The following is a 20,908-nucleotide window of genomic DNA, read 5'->3' as shown; positions in this document are numbered from 1 at the left end:
GGTGATTTTCTTCCTTTTCTTCTCTTCCCAACATTTTTACTGTCTGGTCCACAAACATATGTGCTTTCCTTTCTTCCTTTCCTTCTTTTGCAACTAAATAAACAAAATAAATAAATCATTCTCTAATAATTAATAAATTAACAATTAATAAGTTCTGTACCTTTTTTTTATTTTCTTGGTACTTGGGATTGAACCCAGAGTGCTTTACTACCGAGCCACATCCCCAGCCCTTTTTATTTTTAATTTTGAGACACGTTGAACTAAGTTGCTTAGGGCCTCACTAAGCTTCTGAAGTTGACCTTGAACCCACAATCCTACTGCCTTGGCTTCCCAAGTAACTGGGATTACAGGCTTGGTGCCCAGCTGCCTTTGTTTTTAGAGGAATTTGAAGACAAAATCAGACCAAATGCCCTCCTGAAGTCCCACCATATGGCCCTGTTCTCACCGGGAAAGGTTCCGCTCCTTCCTGGATAACAAAGCCTTCAATGATGTGGGTGAGAATCTGGGGCTTCACAATGGCCTGTGGGGGTTTGGAGTCTCCCATTTGTCTGGACACCATGGATAGTGTAGGAGGTGGTGCTGATGGGGCAGGAGTCAAGGCTACCAGTTCATTGCTTGGGGTACTAGCATTCACATTGGCCACAGGTTCAGCTTTCTCTGGAAAACAAACACACATTAAAGAACAAATATGGGATAATATAATGAATCCACCTATTAGCTGAGCCAGCCTGATTTTCCACAATAAATTATGTTCTCCTTTGATCATTCACCCTCTGATTATATTTCTGGATCTACCAAATATTTAGGCCCATTTTCTACTGAACCAGAATTATCTGTAGCTCTTTCAGAATAATTTTCTATTCTTTGTGTGTTCAATAATAGCATTTTAGAAACCAGTTACCTCCAAGACTACTCTTCTCCTCCATGACTTTTGGGCTCTCTGCTGCTGGAGAAGCCTTGGCAGGAAGTATTGAACCCAAAGTGGAGATATCATCTCTCTCTTCCTCAGACTCAGCTTTGCGTTTCACAGCCAGTGTCTGAGGTTTACCCTGTACAGTAAACAACAGGGGAAAAAAAAAAAAAAAACAAGATTTAGGCATAAAGAATGAAAAGGAATTACAATTACTTCTATACTTTCAGAGAAGACTTTCTGAACTCCCTATCTCCTGCTTCATATACACTAAATTCTTGGTCATCCCTAATTAGTATAACGTCTACATAAGGACAAAACAAAATGCAATACCATTTTAATGCATAGTCATAACTTAGACCACTGTGGCCCAAACAAAAACTGTCTTTCCAAAGATTGTTTTGGTTAAGGCTCTCTTCTTTGCTGTTATCGTTCCTTTAGATATATACAATTTTTTATTCATTTTTTTAAAATTAGAGCTTTACAGTTACACACAGTAGTTGGGTTCATCCCGACAAACTCATACATACATAGAATTTTGATTTTAGTTCATGATCCTTTCCTTTTCTTCGCATCTTCTCTCCCCTCTGCTTTCTCCTTCTTCTACTAGACTTTCTTTGCTCATCTATTTATTCATATTTGATTGGTTCCTTTTACTTATATATAAAAGTGAAATTCCCTATGAAATATTTATATATCCCTGTGGAATATTAATACATGATTTTTAAGAATTCATTCTGCATTGCCTTCCCTCATCTACTCATCTACTGCCTCTCAAACTCATTTTTCCATATTACTCATCTCCCCTTTATCTTTATGACATCCTATCCTTCCCTCTCCCTTTCCTTTATTTTACTCTAGCCTCCACATGAGAAAAAACATTCAAGTTGAGTTTCTGAGTTTGTCTTATTTCATTTGGCATGATATTCTCCATTTCTATACATTTACTGGCAAATGCCACTATTTCATTATTTTTTTATGGTTAAGTATAACTACATTGTGTGCATGTGTGTGCACGCGCATACATATAAATACATATATACACACACACACTACAATTTTTTTAATCCACTCATCTACTGTCAAGCACCTGGGTTGTTGATTCCATAATTTGGCTACTGTGAATTGTGCTGTTATAAACATTGAAGAGACTATATTGCTACAGCATACCAATTTTAGATCTTTTGGAAAAATATCAAGCAGTGGGATAGCTAGTTAGGCTACCTCAATCTAACTTAGTGTATATCCCAAACCTCAGAATGATTTACAAGTACAAAGTTCAGATGTTATACATATTAAATCTATGACTCTTATAAAAAGAGCACATAAACACCAGTACCAAATTTCTCAACACTTCATTCCCCTACTCAATTTGAGTTCTAGTTCCATTCAGTACAGGTCCACTCTCATGGGTAGCAGCATCAGACATCACTCACCGGTAGATGCACAGACTGCATGTAGAAGGCAGCAGGAACCTGGGCTACAACAGGTGAAGAGCTAGTAGCCCCACCCTTAACCACATGTGCTGTCCCCTGCACAGAAGCAAGGGTCATCCCGGGGGCCAACGTAGGAGAACACTCCTGCAGTGCACCAGGAGCCTGGGATGAAGGTGGTGAGGAGGCCAAATGGGCCTGGCCAGGCTGCACTGTACCTGGCATCCCCCGGGAAGTAGGTACAGCAGCTGCCAGCTGTGCCAAACCCAAAGCCTGTGCCTGGGCTGTACCTGGTTGCCGGGTACCCACAACTTGCACGGGGATATGGGGTGGTGGTTGCTGGGTAGCTGACATCTTAGCAGCACCTAACTGAGGAGGTTTAATAGGTGCTACAGGTGGTTTGGACTGGATGGGAATGGGTGGCTTGGGGGTTGGGTCAGGTGGAAGGGACAGGGGTGAAGACTGAAGCATGGGCTGAACTACAAGGGTTTGAGCTTGCTGCTGGGACTGGGATGGTGGGACCTGCTGAGTAGGTGGGACCTGTGGTGGCTGAGGGGCAGTGAGGGTTGTGGCTTGCTGCTGCTGCTGCTGTTGCTGCTGCTGCTGTTGTTGCTGCTGCTGCTGCTGTTGTTGTTGCTGCTGCTGCTGCTGCTGAGCCAACTGGAGATGTGTAGCTGTGTGAAGTAGCTGGGACTGCCGGTGTTGGAACTGTTGCTGGTGATGAATGGCAATCTGCTGTTGGATCACTACCTGCTTCTGCTGGAGGTGGATCTGCTGCTGCTGCTGAATCAGAGAATGGGGCTGGATCTGCGTGTACGTGGCTATAGGAACAAACCCAGAATATTACAAAGGGGAAAAAAGAACAGAAAATAATAACCCTTCAAAATTAAAAGTAAAATCATTTTCCAAGGCTTACCTAGTTTTAAACTACACTGAATAGAAATCTAGCCTGTACAGAACTTGGACATCACTTCATTCATATTCTTTCCACTAAGTCAAAACATTACTAAACGTAAACATTATCTAGTGTAGATACCATAGAAAAACTCCCTGGCTCAATCAACATCCTAACTCAGTAATTTCAAACAAAACTTATCCTTTTACTCTGTATTCAGGAGTACAGAGGTTGGCTCTTTCTCCATGTGATTAGACTTTGAGTTTTGCAAAGGCTGATTCTATGTTTTATTCACTTTCACACCCCTAAACAGAGTCCAGTGCTGACACACAAAAAATATTCACTGAAAGAATACCAACAAAGTTAGAGACACCAATATCTTTTCATCAATGTCTCAGTTTTCAAAAATTCATCAGGTTAGGTTACCATCTAAGAACTCTGAGGAGTCAGTAGCTGCAGGCTCAGACTTTTACAATCTCCAACCTTCCATATTTTACCAGACTGTCCAGAGAACACATAAAGTATGTATAAAATATGTAATGAGAGCACTGTGGATATATAAGTGCTATAGTATCCTGTTGAGCACACCTGTAATACCAGTTACTTGGGAGGCTGAGGCTGGAGGATCACAAGTTCAAGGCCAGACTGGACAGTTTTGTAAGACTCTGTCTCAAAAATAAAAAATAAAAAGGGTTGGGGATGTAGCTCAGTGGTAGAGCACCCCAAGTTCTATCCTCAGTACCTCAAAAAAACCACAAATGCTATGGTATTTAAATACCTAGTTATTAGTAATGTCTAATTAACTCATTAAATTTTTGTGACCAAATTATTCAAACATACCAATAACTAAGGTATTAGAAACAAAGAAAGCAGAAAAAAATTAACATTACCAAGGAAGATACATCTAACTATATTTTACCCACTATATCTTATCTGAAAGGAAGTATAAACTACTTACAGCTATTATTATTATGTTTTCCTTTTTATCCTCATCACTGATACAGATGATCACAATTTGACTATATTAAATCATGGTTCTATTTGATAATCTTAAATGTTCTAAAACATTTATATATATAAAACATTTTGGGTTTTGTTTTGTTTTGTTTTGTTTTTGGTACTGGGTATTTAACCCAGGGGCAGCCCTTTTTATTTTTTATGTTGAGTAAGGGTCTCACTAAGGTGCTTAGATCCTTGTTGAGTTCCTGAGGCTAGCCTTGAATTTGTGATCCTTCTGCTTCAGCTCCAGAGTCACTGGGATTACGGGCATGCGCCACGATGCCTGGCTAAAGTATTTATATTATATCTGTCCTACATTGGACCAACTAACTACCATTAAACAGAATTAATATCCTATACTAAACTGTAAGTAACATGAGGACACAGAATCTGCTTTAGAAAGATGTATCAGCACCTCCTAGAACACAGTAGGCAATTCAGTAAGAACTGGGTTCATGAGTAAGTAGAATGAGTAAACTACAGAACTCAGGGGCCTAGGAAAGTAAACAAGAGTAACTTAAAACCTGATTGTTGCCTGGAAGATACAGATAAGACCTTTATCTGTTAACTATTTTCCTGTCCCTGAACTAATACACTCAAGGCTGATGTAATTCTCTTTCCTTCCACTACTCCAGGGCCAAGCGAAAAACGGGGCAAAGAAAGGTAATTTGAAAGATTTCAAATAAGTTCTGAGAGATTTATGATATTATGTGAGGTGATAATATACCTGAGCTAATGAGGGTCTGGCTGGGCGCAGGTGTAGCTGTCCGTGTCAAGTTCATGCCCACATTCTGTTGACCACTCCCATCAGCATCTGCTTTCTTGGCTGCTGCACTTTCTGCCTCTGTCTGGCTGCCCTGGCTCACAGTCACCGTTTGGGCCGCAGGCAAGGGCTGAACCACTCCTGTGCCCTTCCTGGGACAGCTTCCACCACCCATTCCTGAAGAAGGCAACTGACCCAAACCCCCTGGAGCTTGGCCACCTCCACCTGGACCCATTGGCCCTGAGAGGCTGTTTCCACTGCCTCCACCAGCTTGGCTGAGGTTGAGAGATTGGCCTGAGGCCCCTGGAGAAGCCTGTGCCACAGCTAGGGCCTGGCTAGAGGCCTGAGAAAGGCTAGAGACAGGGGAGGCTCCAGGAGGTATGGCCTTCTGAGTGGAGCCTTGCATTTGGGGTCCTTGAGCTGAGGCCTGTTGATTCCTCACTGCCAAGTTCTGCACCTGAAAAATATTTAAAAAACAGATTTCTCTGATTGATTAAAAAACAGCAGATAGCTATAGTGTCTTATTCATAGCCTACCTCAACTTGTACCCCCACCTCCAACATATATTAAAGGCCTTCTAGTCTCCCAAGGAGGAACTTTGTAGATACATCTGATTTTTTAGCCTCCTCCATTCACTATTAAGACTATCATCAAATTTTATCATTTATTCCTAGAAAATCTCTTTGATTTTCCCTTTCCTCTCCATTCATTCATTCATTCAGCAGTTACTACACAGCTACACTTCAAATACTACACTAAATACTGATAATGCAGGTATGAAAGACACAGTCTTTACTCCTAATAAAAACTTTCTAATAAAATTATGTAATAATACGCACAAATATAAATAAAGTTCTATGGAAATACAGAGGAGGAAAATCAAGTCACACTGGGGAGATCAAAATGACTTCCTAAAATGAGTGATATATTATCTAAGACTGTAAGTCATAGTGAAGATGGTGATGTGAAGAAATAGCTAAGAGCATTTGCAAGGACACAAACCCACAAAAGAGCACTGTACTTTCAGAAATCATAATTATTTCAGGCTGGGGATATAGCTCAGTTGGTAGTGCTTGCCTTGCATGCACAAGGTCCTGAGTTCAACCCCCAGTACCAAAAAGAAAAGAAAAAGAAATTATAACTATTTCATTATGTTTGGATTGAGTTGCAGGAAGTACAAAGAAATGAATCAAGGAAGGTAGGTTGAGGCTGGAAGCTAAAAACATACTAGATTATTAAGGGCCTATTGTGTTAAGGATAATCTGAACTTCAGTTTAGACAGCAAGTTTATGTCTTATTCATTATATAGTCCCAGCACTTCATGCAGCAACTAGCACATAGTGCTCTATGAATGAGAGAAGAAATTATGACTCCCTAAATGATTATAGGAAGCCACTGAAAACACTAATCAGCACAAACATTACCAAGGGCTGGGGTCTAGTTTAGTGCACATGCACATACACACCCTGAAACCTAGAATTCCACAAGGGAAATTCCTACCATATACAACAGGATGCATATACAGGAATTATCACACCATCACTGTTGAGATTAACAAAAGCCTACAAACAACCCAAACTGCCATTTATAGGAGAAAAAGAAGCCAGGCATGGTGGCACATACCTGTAATCCCAGCAACTTCGGAGGCTGAGGCAGTAGGACAGCAAGTTCAAAACCAGCCTCAGCAACTTAGCAAGGCCCTATTCAACTAAGTGAGACCCTATCTCAAAATTTAAAAAGTAAAAAGGGACAGGGATGTGGTGCTGGGAGCCATTAGCCAAGTAGGTATGACAATTTCCTTGCCAGCGTACCCCATGTTGCAGTGACATTGAATGTAGGTGACCTTGCTCAAGGACCAAGGCGGATTAGGGCGTTCCCGGTTTAGGTTCCAGGTTTAAGGTTTAAGATTATTCCTGCTGGGAATAGGGCGCATCCTGCTGCCTGAGTTCCCCTTGAGTTCTCACGGGATTTAGACAGTATATTTTGGAGATAGAAGCCCAGTGGAGGTGAATTTGGGCAGAGAACGTGGATTTGGGCAGAGAACGTGGATTTCCCCAGAACGTGATTGTAGACGGCTGGTGTGAGTTCGGGAATAAAGAGTTGCTGTTTGAATCTACAAGCTGTGTGGTGGCTCGTGATTGTGTGCCCAGCCAGACTGCGGCATTTGTGCCCAGCCAGACTGCGGCAATGTGGCTCAGTGATTAAGCACCTCTGGGTTCAATTCCCAGTTCCAAAGGAAAAACAAAAAGAGAAGATGAATAAAAAAAGAAGAAAAAAATGAAACAACTGTAGTATATTCATACTATATAATATTATATAGAAATTAAAATTAATCAACGATGGCTACAAAACAAATAGAACTTGAAAATATGCTATTAAGAAAGTATTCTCAGTCAAGGTACTCTTTTGCCTACATGATCAATAAAAGTAATTGGAAAATAAGTTAAAAAAACCATTCTCGGGCTAGGGATGTGGCTTAAACGGTGGCACACTCGCCTGGCATGCGTGCGGCCCGGGTTCCATCCTCAGTACCACATACAAACAAAGATGTTGTGTCCGCCGAGAACTAAAAAATAAATATTAAAATTCTCTCTCTCTCTCTCTAAAAACAAAAACAAAAAAAACATTCTCAGTCCAGGTGCAGTGGTGTGAACCTGTGATCCCAGCCACTGGTAGACGGAGGCAAGAGGATCTCTTGATCCCAGGAGTCCAAGGATAGTCTAGGCAACATAGAAACACACCACCATAAAGAAAAGTGTTCTCTGCCCAGCACAGTGGTGCACACCTGTAATCCCAGTGATTCAGGTGGCTGAAGCAAGAGGATCACAAATTTAAGGCCAGCTTTAGCAATTTAGCAAGACAATGTCTCAAAATAAAATTTAAAAAGTTAAGGATGTAGTTCAGTGATACAGAGCCCCTGGGTTCAATCCAGTACTACCACCAAAAAAAAAAAAAAAAAAAAAGTATTCTCACAAATAAAGATTATATACAAGTGCCTCATAAATTTAAACAAAAATTGTGTGTGTATGTGTGTATATGTGTGTATGTGTGTGTGAGAGAGAGAGAGAGAAAGAGAGAGAGAAGGGTGAGGGTCTGGGATTTCCTTCAAATTAATCCACAAGCAGAGGACCTAAATAGAATGGCAACGTGCCAATAATTTTTGTCTGAAAATTTTTCATGATCAAAAGTACTTCTTTTTTTTTGGTACTGGGGATTGAACTCAGGGGTGCTTTACCAATAAGCTACATCCCCAACCCTTTTTGTTTTTCCTATTTTGAGACAAAGTCTCATTAAGTTGCTTAGGGCCTTACTAATTTGCTGAGGCTGTCCTCAAACCTGTGATCCTTCTGCCTCAGCCTCCAAGATGACATTTTTAGAAATATACAGAGATGCAATAAGACTATATAAAAGGGACCCAAAGGAAGAATGAACCTAGGAATCAGAATGATTATTATCATGGGTAGGGGTAGGCAGTGTATGGAAGCAGGGACTGCTTATTACACTTTTATTTTTTGTGGTGCTGAGGATTGACTCAAGGCCTTACACATGCTAGACCAACAACATTTTACCAGGAAATTATACTCCTAGTCTACTTATTATTTTGTTAAGAAATTACTGAGTAAATAAATAAAAGTGGACCAATGAGGACTACTGTAGTCAAAGACTATGAATTATCTAATTCTGTGTATCACAGGAACAATTTTTTTTTTAATTTGTAACAATATGTTTTCTTATTTCAAAACAGTGATAATAACATGGAAGAGGATCACAAGAAGACAAGTGTGAAGTCAAGAAGGCCATTAGGAAACTGATACAGTAAGTCAGGTAAAAAATAAGAACCTGAATTCAGGTAGAAGCAGCAAAAGGGAGGATCTAGCTTTGGAGAGAAATTTACAAGAACCTTCAGGGTTGAAAAAACAAACACAACAATAACAAAACAAGAACATCAAGACTGGGCACTAGGGCACATAATATCTGGCAATTATGCCATTTTAAAAATCAGCTTCTTTCTCACAATAGCTATTTCCAACTTTCCTACTCTCCCTATACCTTAGAACCACTTTCTCAGTCAGGCGTGGTGGCACACACCTATAATTCCAGAGACTCGGGAGGCTGAGGCAGGAGGATTAAAAGAAGCCAGCCTCAGCAACTTAACAATTATATTTTATTTATTTCAAAATTTTAAAAAGGCAGGAGGGACACTGGGTGCAGTGGCACATGCCTGTAATCCCAGCAGCTTGGGAAGCTGAGCCAGGAAGATCATGGGTTCAAAGGCAGCCTCAGCAACTTGGCAAGGCACTAAGCAACTCAGCAAGACCCTGTCTCCAAATAAAAATATAAAAGAGGGGTGGGGATGTGGTTCAGTAGTTAAGCACCCCTGGGCTCAATCCCTGGTACAAAAAAAGAAAGAACCACTTTCTCTTCTTACTCTTCACCTCTGCAGAGAACATAAAAACCATTATATGAACATACCTCATCACAGTTTTACCACCCAATATATACATTTACCAGCATGTATCTCCTTCCTTTCCCCTTCTCTCCTTCCTCCTATCAAAGGGCCATCCTTCTCTATGCTCTGGGTCCATCTATTCCTGTCTTCTCAGCAAGTTTATCACAGAAATTATCTCATCTCTTCAACCTCCCCTTCTCTATCAGCCCCTCGCATCTATGAACAAGACATTCCCTTTCCCCACTTTTGTCCTCCTTCCCCAACAATGCTAAATTCTTGTGTACCTTAACTGTACTCAATCCCACTATCCACTCATTCCTCAAATTCATACAATTTTGGATTCAACCCCCCTCCAACTCTACTGAAGCAGCAGTCCCTCCACATAAATAAATCCATCCATCTTCTTATATTCAAAAGAGATGAGCACTCCCCTACACATATATTTCCATCTTGTATCATCTTATTCCCTTTTCTTCATGACACTAAGGAGTCCAGATTTTCCTATCCGTCATTCCTGTTTCTCTATATCAGCCCATTCCTCTCTAACCAACCTTGAACTGCTTTAGTAAGGGTTCATCCTAACCCTCAGGGCTCCCTATCCCATGTTCTTCTCTTTAATCCATACCATCTCCCTAAGAAATTGTAAACATTACCGTGGCTGCAATTATTATCTATATGTCTACTTTTCACATATCTACTTCAGACCCAGACCTCTGAATTTAAGAACCATATATTGCTGTCTCAATATCTCTTCACGTGGCTCACATTCACCTCAAGTCTTCATGTCTAAACCTAAGCTTCACTCTAAATCCAGTTCTCCAATGTCCATCTTATGAACATTATCAACAGCCATCCATCCGACTGCTAGATAAGAGCTCGGAGCCAACATCTCCCTCAATTTCCCTGTCTACTCAAACAGTTCACCTTCTTTTATGACTCTTCTAAGTTATTCTCATATCTACACATTTCTGTTCTACTCCATTGTTACACACCTAATCCAAACACCATCTATCTCCTAAACTGTTCTAACACTGTTATTCTCCCTATTCACACACCATTTTATTTAGTGTCCACAGAGGAGTACACACAGTTTTTCAAAAAAGACCTCTCCCCATTACTTCCATGTTTTAAATCTTTCTACAGCTTCCTATTACCCTTTACAAAAAGCTCAAAAGCCTAATTACAGCCACCAAGGCCCTGCAAGATGAGGTTCCTCCCACTTGTCTAGCCCCCTTTGCCAAATGTCAGCAAAACAAGCCTTCTTTTGATTCTTCAAATAAATCAAGTTCCTTCCCTCCTCAGGACCTTTAGACATAAAATTCTCCTGGCCTTCAACACTCTCCCACATCCATACCTGGCAAACTTCTATAGGCTCTAATTTAAATGTCACCTCTTTGATTTCTATCCCCCCATCCCTTATTCTGAGAGTATCCTGTACTTTGCAGTAAAGCAATTATGACACCATTCACTAAATGGTGTTTAACATCTACTGTTTAACATCTACTGCTTTGATGGCTATAATTTCCATAAACATAGTGATCATGACTTTGCTGGGCCTCCAAGGCTAAGAATGTGTGATATGTCAACAACAGTTAACACTCTTAAATATTATGTTCAGGCACTGTTCAAGCAGTTGCACACATCAACTCAATTTGTCCTTCATACACACTATCAGGCAGGTATATTATAATACCCAGTTTATAGATAAAGAAACCATAGCAGAAAGATGCCAGGTCACTTGCCCATGGGCACAGTAAGTAATGGAGCTAGAATCTGACCCAAACAACAGAGCACATTGTAACCACTACCATCTGTCCCTCAACATATTGATACCCCAGGATTTGATGAATGAATGAACTGGTAAATGAAAAAAATGGACATGGAAGGAGGACAGCCTTATTCTTGGCTCCCACTGTTATTAGCAAAGTCTGAAACAAAGACTATATAACTAGCTGACCAAGGTCTTCAAGCAGATTTCCTAGTGTCTCTTATCCAGGCACATGCTTTGTTCCTCAATAATTTTTTTCTTTCTCTTCTTTTCCAATACTGGGGATTGAACTCTAGGCCTCACACATTCTAGACAAATGTTCTACCACTGAGCTATATCCCCAGTCCTTTTTATTTCTTATTTTGAGACAGGGTTTCACTAAATTGCTCAGGCTAGTCTCAAATTTGTGATCTTCCTGACTCGGCCTCCTGAGTAGCTGTGATTACAAATGTGTAACATCACATCTGGCCTCAATGATTCTTCTTAAAGAACTTTCTTATCCTGTAATCTGCTGTAAAATATCACTAATGGTCCCTACAGCCTATGAAGTTGACTACAACCTCCTATTCTTGGATTTTAGGTTGCTCATTAGCACTGACTTCTTCTACCACAGGCCTATTATCTCTCCTTTATCCTCATCTCTACCCTTCCACATACACTCATATTTACACATATGACCTATACCCTAACACTTGGTGCTCTCTCTCGTTTTCTCCTCATTCCAAATCAAATCCTACCCAGCCTTTTTAAGGTAACTCAGGTATCCTGCAACCAAGTCTTCTCTATAAACTTGTGGTACACTCAAAGTTAGTACCATTTACCTGAGTGCTTTTGTTCTCCAACCTCTTTGAAGACTTGACATATCCCTTTCTGATCCTCCAAAATTTCTAATACATATCTGAGTGTATCAATAAAAAGGGCTCAATATTACTTACTGATAGACTAAAAGAATGAAATAATCATTATCAAATCCTACTTTGATAATGTATCCAATAAGCTAAAAAAAATATATGTATTTTGGAAATAAGTCATAGAGAGTAATGGTAAAGAAGACTTTTATTAGAGAAAAAAATGAACAGAAGATTAAAAGTTGAGAATGATAGTAAGAGACATGAGCAGAAGAAAATAAATATTCCTTCAGCAACTCAGCCAGGTCTGCTTCACGTGTAACAACAGAATTCCCTCGACCATTCCTTATCTTCGGGAGACATTACTATGGGAAAGAATTAAGACTGAATAAAACTGAATCACCAAGGACTAGAAGTATAGTCTGGAAATTTATCCTGTATTCAAAGTAAGACTCGCCAGATCCACAGAGCTCTTTTCAGACAATTCTATCCTTTCTAAATCAAGTCAACCCAAAAGCTTTAAAGAATTCACATTTTACAGGGATTAATGAAGGGAAAACACCACACAAAAAAATAAGAGTTCTGAAAAGCAATAATGGGGCAGAGGGTAGTCCCTAGTCTAGGCCATTCCCTTCATCCTTCCCAGACCCCATCCACAGTAAAGTGGTTGCCACTGACCTGATCTGCATCTGCATGAACTCCAGGAGACTGAGCGGATGGCACCTCCTGCTGGACTGCAGCCACTGCCCCATTAGGCATCAGGATGAGTTGGGAGGCTAGAGGCACATTCCGGCCCAGGGTCCGGTTTACCTGCAATAGGTTTCCCAGCTGTGGCTGGCAAGGAGAGGAGGAAGAAGAACAAAGAAGAAAAGAGTAGACAGAAGAAATAGAAGGGAAGGACCACAAGAAAAAATAAACAGCAGGTATTAAATAGCTAAGCCCTGTCCCTTTCCACACCAACCCAGGAATCTCTTATTCTCCATATGTATGTATGTATATGTGTGTGTACGTGTATGTATGTGTGTGTGTGTGTGCATATATATATATGTATATATGTATATATATTTTACATATATATATATGTAAAATAAATCATCCAGAAAAAAAAAAAACCTGGAATGTACAGAAAATTATGGATTGATAACAAAGACTCAAACATCAAAGAAGCTGAAACAAGGGTCTTAGACTGAGTTAGTAGATAAGCTGAAAGACAACCCTTAACGATTTGTATACTTAAATCACAGGTTTAAAAGTTAGACTACATCTAACACTAATTTAGCCAAATATTAGTTTAGAATCTCAATATAATCTGCAGGCTACCTGTGAATACAGAGCATCATCACTTCAAGGGTAAATTAAGACATGGGAAGTAGATCAACTTGTTTCAAAACATCTGGTAACCAAAGTTACATAAAAGTTTTCAGGTTGAGGATGTAGCTCAGTGGTCAAGTGCTTGTCTAGCATCGTAAGATTCTGGTGTTGATCCCCAGCACCACAAAACAACAAATAAATACATAAACAAATAAATAAAATTGCTCTTACTCAAGTCCTTGGCATGGAAAGTATAAATAGGAACTTATGTCCCCAAGACAACGGTTACTATGTCTACAGCTTACCCGCAGATACATCTGGGCCTGGGACTGGTTGAGAGGCGGGGAAGTAGTATTCCCCAGCAACACGGATTGAGTCAAGGTGGTGGCACTGGGAGAGCTCACACTCTGTGATCGGCTGATAAGCTGGGCAGCTGACGTGGTGGCCAGGTTAATCTGCATGACACAAAGGAATCCAGACTAAGGATTTGGGAGAGGTAAAAGGAAAGTTACATGACTGACAAATTCAGAGTGACCCAGTCAATAAATGAATATCTCACTCTCAAGGAGTCAGAGGGAAATGCATAATAACTTCCTATCCAAAACTGTTATCCTGGCTACCTTGGTATAACCAAAGTCAAAAATAAAATAAAGATGGGTCTGGTGGCACACGCCTGTAATCCCAGTGACTCAGGAGCCTGACGCAGAAGGATCAAAAGTTCAAGGTCAGCCTCAACAACTTAGTTAGGCCTAAGCAAGTCGGTGAGATTCTACCTCAAAATACAGAACGAGGAATGTAACTGAGCATCAATGGGTTCAATTCACAGTACAAATAAATAAATAAATAAAATAGGATCAATCCTGACCACTTTGTAACTCAGCATCAATGGGTTCAATCCACAGTACCAATAAATAAATAAACAAATAGATAGATAGATAGATCCTAACCACTTGTGTTAATACTTGAGAAGGCAAAAATATGCAATGGCACCAGGCATGGTGGCACACACCTGTAATCCCAGCAACTCAAAAGGCTGAGAAAGAGAATCACAAGATTGAGGACAGCCTTGGCAAGTTAGTGAGACTGCCTCACCAAAAAAAAAAAAAAAAAAGATTAAATCGGCTGTGCATGTAGTTCAGTGGTAGAGCACCCTGGGTTTAATCCCCAGGACTCCAACACACAAAAAGGTAATAAAATAATAATGAAATGAAACATGTGTCATTTCTTTCTAACAGAGCCCCTTTCCTTTATCTTCTTTTCTTCATCAGTGTTTTCTTCTTCCTTCCTTAGGTTCCTTGTTAAAGATTCCTGTACAGATGCAAGCTGGTTATCTTCCCTTTTAGTACTAATATGTTCTGTATTAGAATAGTAAATATCCACTTGATGGCTCAATAAACACCCTCAAATCAACTATGCTAAGTAGTTTAACCCAGGGACAAGGGCTCAGTGAGAGAGGCAGTACTCACTGAGGCCTGAGTGGTGGTAGTCTGCTGCTGTGCAGTGCTGGTGTTTGGGGAGCTGGCTTGCCGACTAGCAGCAATCGTGGCCTATTAAAGTGGAAGGGAAACAAGAAATAGTACAGACAATGAAAAAGATGTTCTCAGTCTTACAGTAATAAATCACAGACATAAAATATATAGAGATTTCAGGTAATAACAGAGTATGGGAAAGTATATTCACCAACCCAACAACCCTCGCATAACCCTCCTGGAGCAGACAGGCAACATGTCTTCTTGTTCCCACTTTCTTTTAGGTGGATAAAAAACTTTTAGACAGGCCACATCATGAGTCAATAATAAATACAGGGTATAGGTGTCCAATACTAATATAATGTGAGCCACATATATAATTGTCTACTATGTACAATTTTTCAAAAAGTAAAAAGAAGCAAGGGACATTAACTTCACTAACTTATTTTCCCCAATATATCTAAAATATTATCATTTCAACGTGTAATTAGTATTAATATATTACTGAGATATTTTACATTCTTTTTGTCATTCTATGTCTTCAAAGTCGAAAATCTTAGACCTCATCTTAATTTGGACTAAAGACATTTCAAGCATTCAGAACAGGTCTAGAACATAGCCATTCTACCTCTAAAAGGTGATTCCTCCCCAGTTCTTACTGCAACTGCAGAAACTAAGATGTATCCATGCTCCTATAAAAGCACAGGAAGCAAAGGAGACTTTGCCCCTAGTCTGGCTTAGTGAGGATGCAATATTCCACAAAAGTCCCCTATCCACCCATGGTGTCTATCCCCTCCCTCTTGGGTCAGCTGGCTGCTGACCTCTCACCTGCTGGACGGCAGCCAAACTATGCAGCTGGGCATTACTGAGCTGCTGCTGGAGCATGAACTGGTGGAAATACTGAGCTGCATTGGGCTGCCGCTGCAATGCCTGCAGAGCCTAGGAGAAGACAGGATGCAACAGTTAGAACAAATCACTCCTTAACTCCTATTCTACTCAAATCCTTGTACTAGTGTGAAAGATAGCCATGGGAAGGAGAAAAACCAAAGAGAAGGGAGATTGAGCTAAATCATCTGATTTATCCATTTTTATATTAAAACTAGCAAGTCTATGTAGATCTCCAAAAACTGGAGAAACAACTAATTCTATGGTCTACCCTCACATATAAAGAAAAGAGTACATTTCATATGAATTCTTATGTCCAATGTGAGACCTAGAAATATATGATGTAGCAAGGACTAACAGGTTGAAAATAAACAGGATATCAATTAACATAAAGAAAAGAAGAAAATAAGCCAGGTGCAGTGGCACATGCCTGTAATCCCAGAGACTCCGGAGACTGAGGCAGGAGGATAGAAAGTTCAAGGTCAGCCTCAGCAACTTAGTAAAACCCTGTTTCAAAATAAAAAATAAAAAGGACTGGGGATGTAGCTTATGGTAATTCCCAATACCAAAAGAAAAAAGAAGAAGAAAGTGAAAGACCATATTCTAGGCATATAGTAAAGGGTAAAGAGCCATTAGGGGTTATAAATAATAGAAAATTAATTAGTGGCTTCTGAAAGATTCTATCAGGTAAAATTTTCAATTGACAATTTCAAATACCAACAATATGATTAAGGATGTTTATGAAAATGTTATTGGTAGTTCAGTTTTTGTGTTAACTAGATTTTACTGCATTCTTATTCTTTAATAATTACAACATTCTGCCAGGAATGGAGGTACACATCTGTAAATGGGAGGTTGAGACAGGGGGATAGTAAGTTGGGGACCAGCCTGGACAACTTAGCAAGACCCTAACTTAAAATAGAAAGTAAAATAAGAAAGAGAGAGAGAAAGAAAAGGTCTGGGACTGTATTGTAGCCCTGGGTTCAACTGCCAGTACCCTCTCAAATTTTAATAATTACAACTATTCTAATTACATGCATAGTTATTCTAGCAAGAAAAATCTTTTAAGTAAAAGGTCTCAATCCCCAATAGAATTTTAAAATTTTTAAATTGAAATTTGTTATTTATCTAAAAATAAATCTTTAAAGAGGTCCATGAGGGCTAGGGCTGTGGCTCAGTGGTAGCACACTTGCCTGGCACATGTAAGACACTGGGTTCGATTCTCAGCACCACATATAAATAAATCAAGGTCTATCAACAACTAAAATATATAATATATATATAAATATATATGTATATTTTTTTATTATTAAAAAAAAAAAGAGAGAGAGAGGTCCATGACACCTCTCCATTCTTCAGGGTAATTTACAAGAACAGTCAAAGGTAAAATCCTGTCAATCCATGAAAAGAAATAGTTAGTTTGAATCTAGCTAGATGGCTGAATACTAGTTTTAAAAAAAAAAATCCTTAGTTGAAAAACTGAATTTCAGGGCTGGAGATGTGGCTCAAGTGGTAGCACGCTTGCCTGGCGTGCGTGCGGCCCGGGTTCGATCCTCAGCACCACATACAAATAAAGATGTTATGTCCGCCGAAAACTAAAAAATAAATATTTAAAAAATTCTCTCTCTCTCTCTCTCTCTTAAAAAAAAGGAATTATATTAAAAAAAAAAGAAAAGAAAAACTGAATTTCACTCTCTGTTTGTCCCAACTTTTCTCAGAGCTGGAAGAAGCCTTAGTCATCACCTAATCCAACTGACTCCCTCCAACTGCTTAAAAGAAACTAAAAACAATTACCTTTCAGCATCTTTGCCTACACAAGCCCATATTCACAGATCCTAGCCCCTCAGACTTCAGCCTCACCTGCACTGCTTGTCGTTCATACAGGGACATTTGAGCTATCTGGGGCCGAGAGCTGCCCCCTGAGCTGGAACTCCCATTGGTGGAGCTGGAGTTCTGCTCGCTCTCAGTCTCCATGATAGTGTTCCAGGGTCCCCAAGGGTGGTGGTCTGAGCCAAGACCTAGATGGAAGGAGTAAAGGATTAAAATTTACACCTTGATAATGAACTGTTTTTTTCATGTTATTATTCAAGACCACAGTAAATCTATAAGTTATCTAAAAATCTTTCTCTTAGAGAAAACTCTAAAATTCCCCAATCTACAATACAATCTCAACAGCCCCACCCCACCACCTTTTTAAGCTATTAATTGTCTCAAAGGAAATAATCTTTGCATGCTTGTCATTAAATAAAATCACCAGAAAGCAACATAGTACTCAGAAATGGTAAAGCCACCTAACACCCGCTTCGCACTTTTTAAGTTTAAAATCTCCCCAAACTTGCTATTGTCTTATTTTTATCTTCACCTACATCATTGTCATCTTAGCAATGGTCATCATTTACAGTAAAGCTTCTAGCTGCCTTCTTTCACTGGGTTAGATGCTTGATCTGTATTATATCTCACGGTGCTATAAAGTAAAAGATTATTGTCCCTGTTTGTAATTGTCAATATAAAGTTTTTCTGAGTATCAAATCTTTACATTAGGGGCTGGGGTTATGGCTCAAGTAGTAGCACGCTTGCCTAGCATGCATGAGGCACTGGGTTCAATCCTCAGCACCACATAAAAATAAAATAAAGATATTGTGTCCATCTAAAGCTAAAAAATAAATATTTTTTAAAAATCTTTACATTAGTACATATCTTCTTCTAGTCAAAAAATCTGTAATTAAAGCAGTACCATTCACTGAGTATGAGCAATCATTATCCTCATGTCAAGGAGGAGGGCCTGAAGATGTTAAATGGATCATGGAAGGGTATAAAACTTGGAAGCAGAAGAGTTAGCCTTCAGTCTATATAGCACAAATTGTTACCTGGCTTCAGTCCATACTACTAATAACATCATCTCAAACCATGTCATTTTTCCTCCTTACATACCTCAGTTTCTGGATTTGTAAAGGTTTCACACTGATTGAACTATGTCATCTTAACAGGTTAAACATTAAATATATAACAATGAAAATCTTCAAAAAAAGTAATATTCACCTTTTAGTTTTTACCAAAGTGTCAGAATTTAGCCTCTCAGAACTACACTAAATTTGCAAAACCCATATGTAAATACTACTGAGAACCAAGCAAAGAGACAGGAGATGAAAAGAAATATTCTTCCAAAGCAGCACTAAATGACAACATGGATTGCTGCTCATTCTTATTTTTCTCCCTCTTTTAAACTTGCACACTTTATTCTCTACTTTTGAGGCACTAAGCCACTACATATATCAGGTCACCAAAGCACTATTTGGTTTAGGAATGTAAACATCAAACCAGAATTTCTACTAAGGGCTGTCAGCAGTTTTATTAGGGCGAACAGATTTATCTTAGAAATTGCATCCAAAACAAACAAACAAACAAGCAAAGAAAATAAAATTAAACCAGCTGACCTGGGCAATAAAATTATGATTTTTCCTTACTCCATTCCCAATGTCATCCAATCACATCATTATTCCCCAAGAATACCCATCTCTTCTGTTTCCTTTAGAAATAGCAAATATCACTGCAAACATGGATATAACCCAAAAAGTACAAAGGAGAAATCATATCAGCTTCAACTCCAGTCTACCTTCTCCCCACATCTTTTGCCAAAATATCAAAGCACTAAACAGATACAGACCCATGAATCCTCATTATCAGCATGTGAAGAAAAAAAGTGGGTAAGGATTAGAGGCAGCACAGCATAGTTGTATAGATTTTTTTGGACTTAGTTCACTGGACTGAGATACATAAGACCCCAAATTAGCTATAGATGGGACAATTCCTATGCTTGTATAAAAATGCTCAATAACTCATTTCCCCCAAAATGGAAGCCTTATTAATATTTTTTTTCAGACTGTGAAATAGAAATAAAAGGGGCCAACTTAAAAGTCTTCTCTCCGGGGAAAACTCATCAAATGGATCCTGGGCACATAAATCTATTTACGATCAATGTTGTGACTGCAAGATTAAATACAGAAAGTGAAGACAACAAACAGTATGGGAGGCACAATGAACTGAAAATTTCGGAATTAAACCGAAAGAGAGAGAGAGAGAGAGAGGCTGACATACAGAGGACTTTAGAGTAGCTAAGCCCTGGTCATGTTGGAAGGTAGCATTCGGGTGTGCAGTGTTCAGCTGGGTAGGCGCACAGACCTACCGAAGCTAGAAAAGGAAACTGAGGTAGACCTGGTACTGGGCTTAATTGGTTCAGGAATTGGAGGAAGTCAACTATCTCTAAGCATAAAACTCTATCTTGCAGAAAGAATGGAGCATGAGAAGGGAGGTGAGAGAGGGAGGGTGGTTCAGGGAAGACTGTGCCAAAGAAATGGAAGTAATCTACGGAATAAGGATAACAGACGCCCAGGAGTTCTTGCTTTATACAGAACCTTAATGAAAATGCCGGTCCAAAGAGAAATCAAATACACCGAGGGAACGGAGTAAATACAGTGCCAGCAGTGAACAGATTTAAGTGAGCAGGGGCAGGCAGGAGGGACACAAAAGTCAAGGAATTGGAGACTGAGGAACCCAGCGGACCATGAAAAGCAGGGAGGTAACTAGAAAACATGCTCGCATGGAAGAACCAAAGTCAGAGAGGGTAAAAATGAATGGGAAAATGAGCAGTCAGAGGCAACAGGGGTGACGGACAGACAGCACTAAGCACAGCGAAATGAATAGCAATTATACTTGGACAGGCAGAGCCAAAAGACTGTAGAGCTAAGCGCTGGAGGTAGGCAGGGAAAGCAACTGGGGGAGGTACCTGGGGCGTTACACAGACGGAGGTGGCTGAAGAAACATCCCCGCGCAGCCAAGCCCCCAGAGGTCCTGCCCCTCCCCGGCCCGCGGTCGCCCGGTTACCTTCGCGCCGGGCTCCGTACCCGAGTCCTCGCGGGGGGCGTCCACCTCATGTGCCGGGGTCCCCAGTCGCAAGGCTGGGCGGGGGGCTTGCTCGGCCTCCGCGGCGGGCTCCCCTCGCCTCCTCCCCTTCCTGGAGGGGCGGGGGCGCCGAGGGCGGGGTGGGAGGTGCCCTGTGCGGCCGCCGCTCCCCGCCCCTCCCGCCGCTCCGGGTGCCGGCCCGGCCGCGGCTCTGCCAGGCCTGGGGGCTCGCTCCGGGCCTGTCACTTCCTGCCGGGCCGAGAGGGTGGGGGATGCAG

General features: G+C 40.3%; 1 protein-coding gene across 1 annotated transcript in view; it reads right to left on the bottom strand.

Annotated features, from left to right (window-relative positions):
• The window catches only part of Phc1 (polyhomeotic homolog 1), a 26,910-nt gene extending 6,002 nt beyond the window's left edge, over window positions 1-20,908 (bottom strand). Inside the window, exons 1-10 of the mRNA XM_027950546.3 lie at window positions 20,633-20,908; window positions 17,592-17,749; window positions 15,675-15,785; window positions 14,844-14,924; window positions 13,683-13,832; window positions 12,745-12,900; window positions 4,965-5,457; window positions 2,347-3,164; window positions 902-1,049; window positions 446-657 (exon numbers count right to left, since the gene is read on the bottom strand). Of these exons, the coding sequence (XP_027806347.1) occupies window positions 446-657; window positions 902-1,049; window positions 2,347-3,164; window positions 4,965-5,457; window positions 12,745-12,900; window positions 13,683-13,832; window positions 14,844-14,924; window positions 15,675-15,785; window positions 17,592-17,705 (2,283 nt within the window). The 5' untranslated portion in view covers window positions 17,706-17,749; window positions 20,633-20,908. The remainder of the gene's footprint in view (window positions 1-445; window positions 658-901; window positions 1,050-2,346; window positions 3,165-4,964; window positions 5,458-12,744; window positions 12,901-13,682; window positions 13,833-14,843; window positions 14,925-15,674; window positions 15,786-17,591; window positions 17,750-20,632) is intronic.

This window comes from Marmota flaviventris, chromosome 3 (assembly GCF_047511675.1).
Source record: "Marmota flaviventris isolate mMarFla1 chromosome 3, mMarFla1.hap1, whole genome shotgun sequence".
NCBI classification, from domain to species: Eukaryota; Metazoa; Chordata; class Mammalia; order Rodentia; family Sciuridae; genus Marmota; species Marmota flaviventris.
The sequence above is the reverse complement of the archived record's forward strand: the minus strand, read 5'-3'. Positions and strand labels throughout refer to the sequence as shown.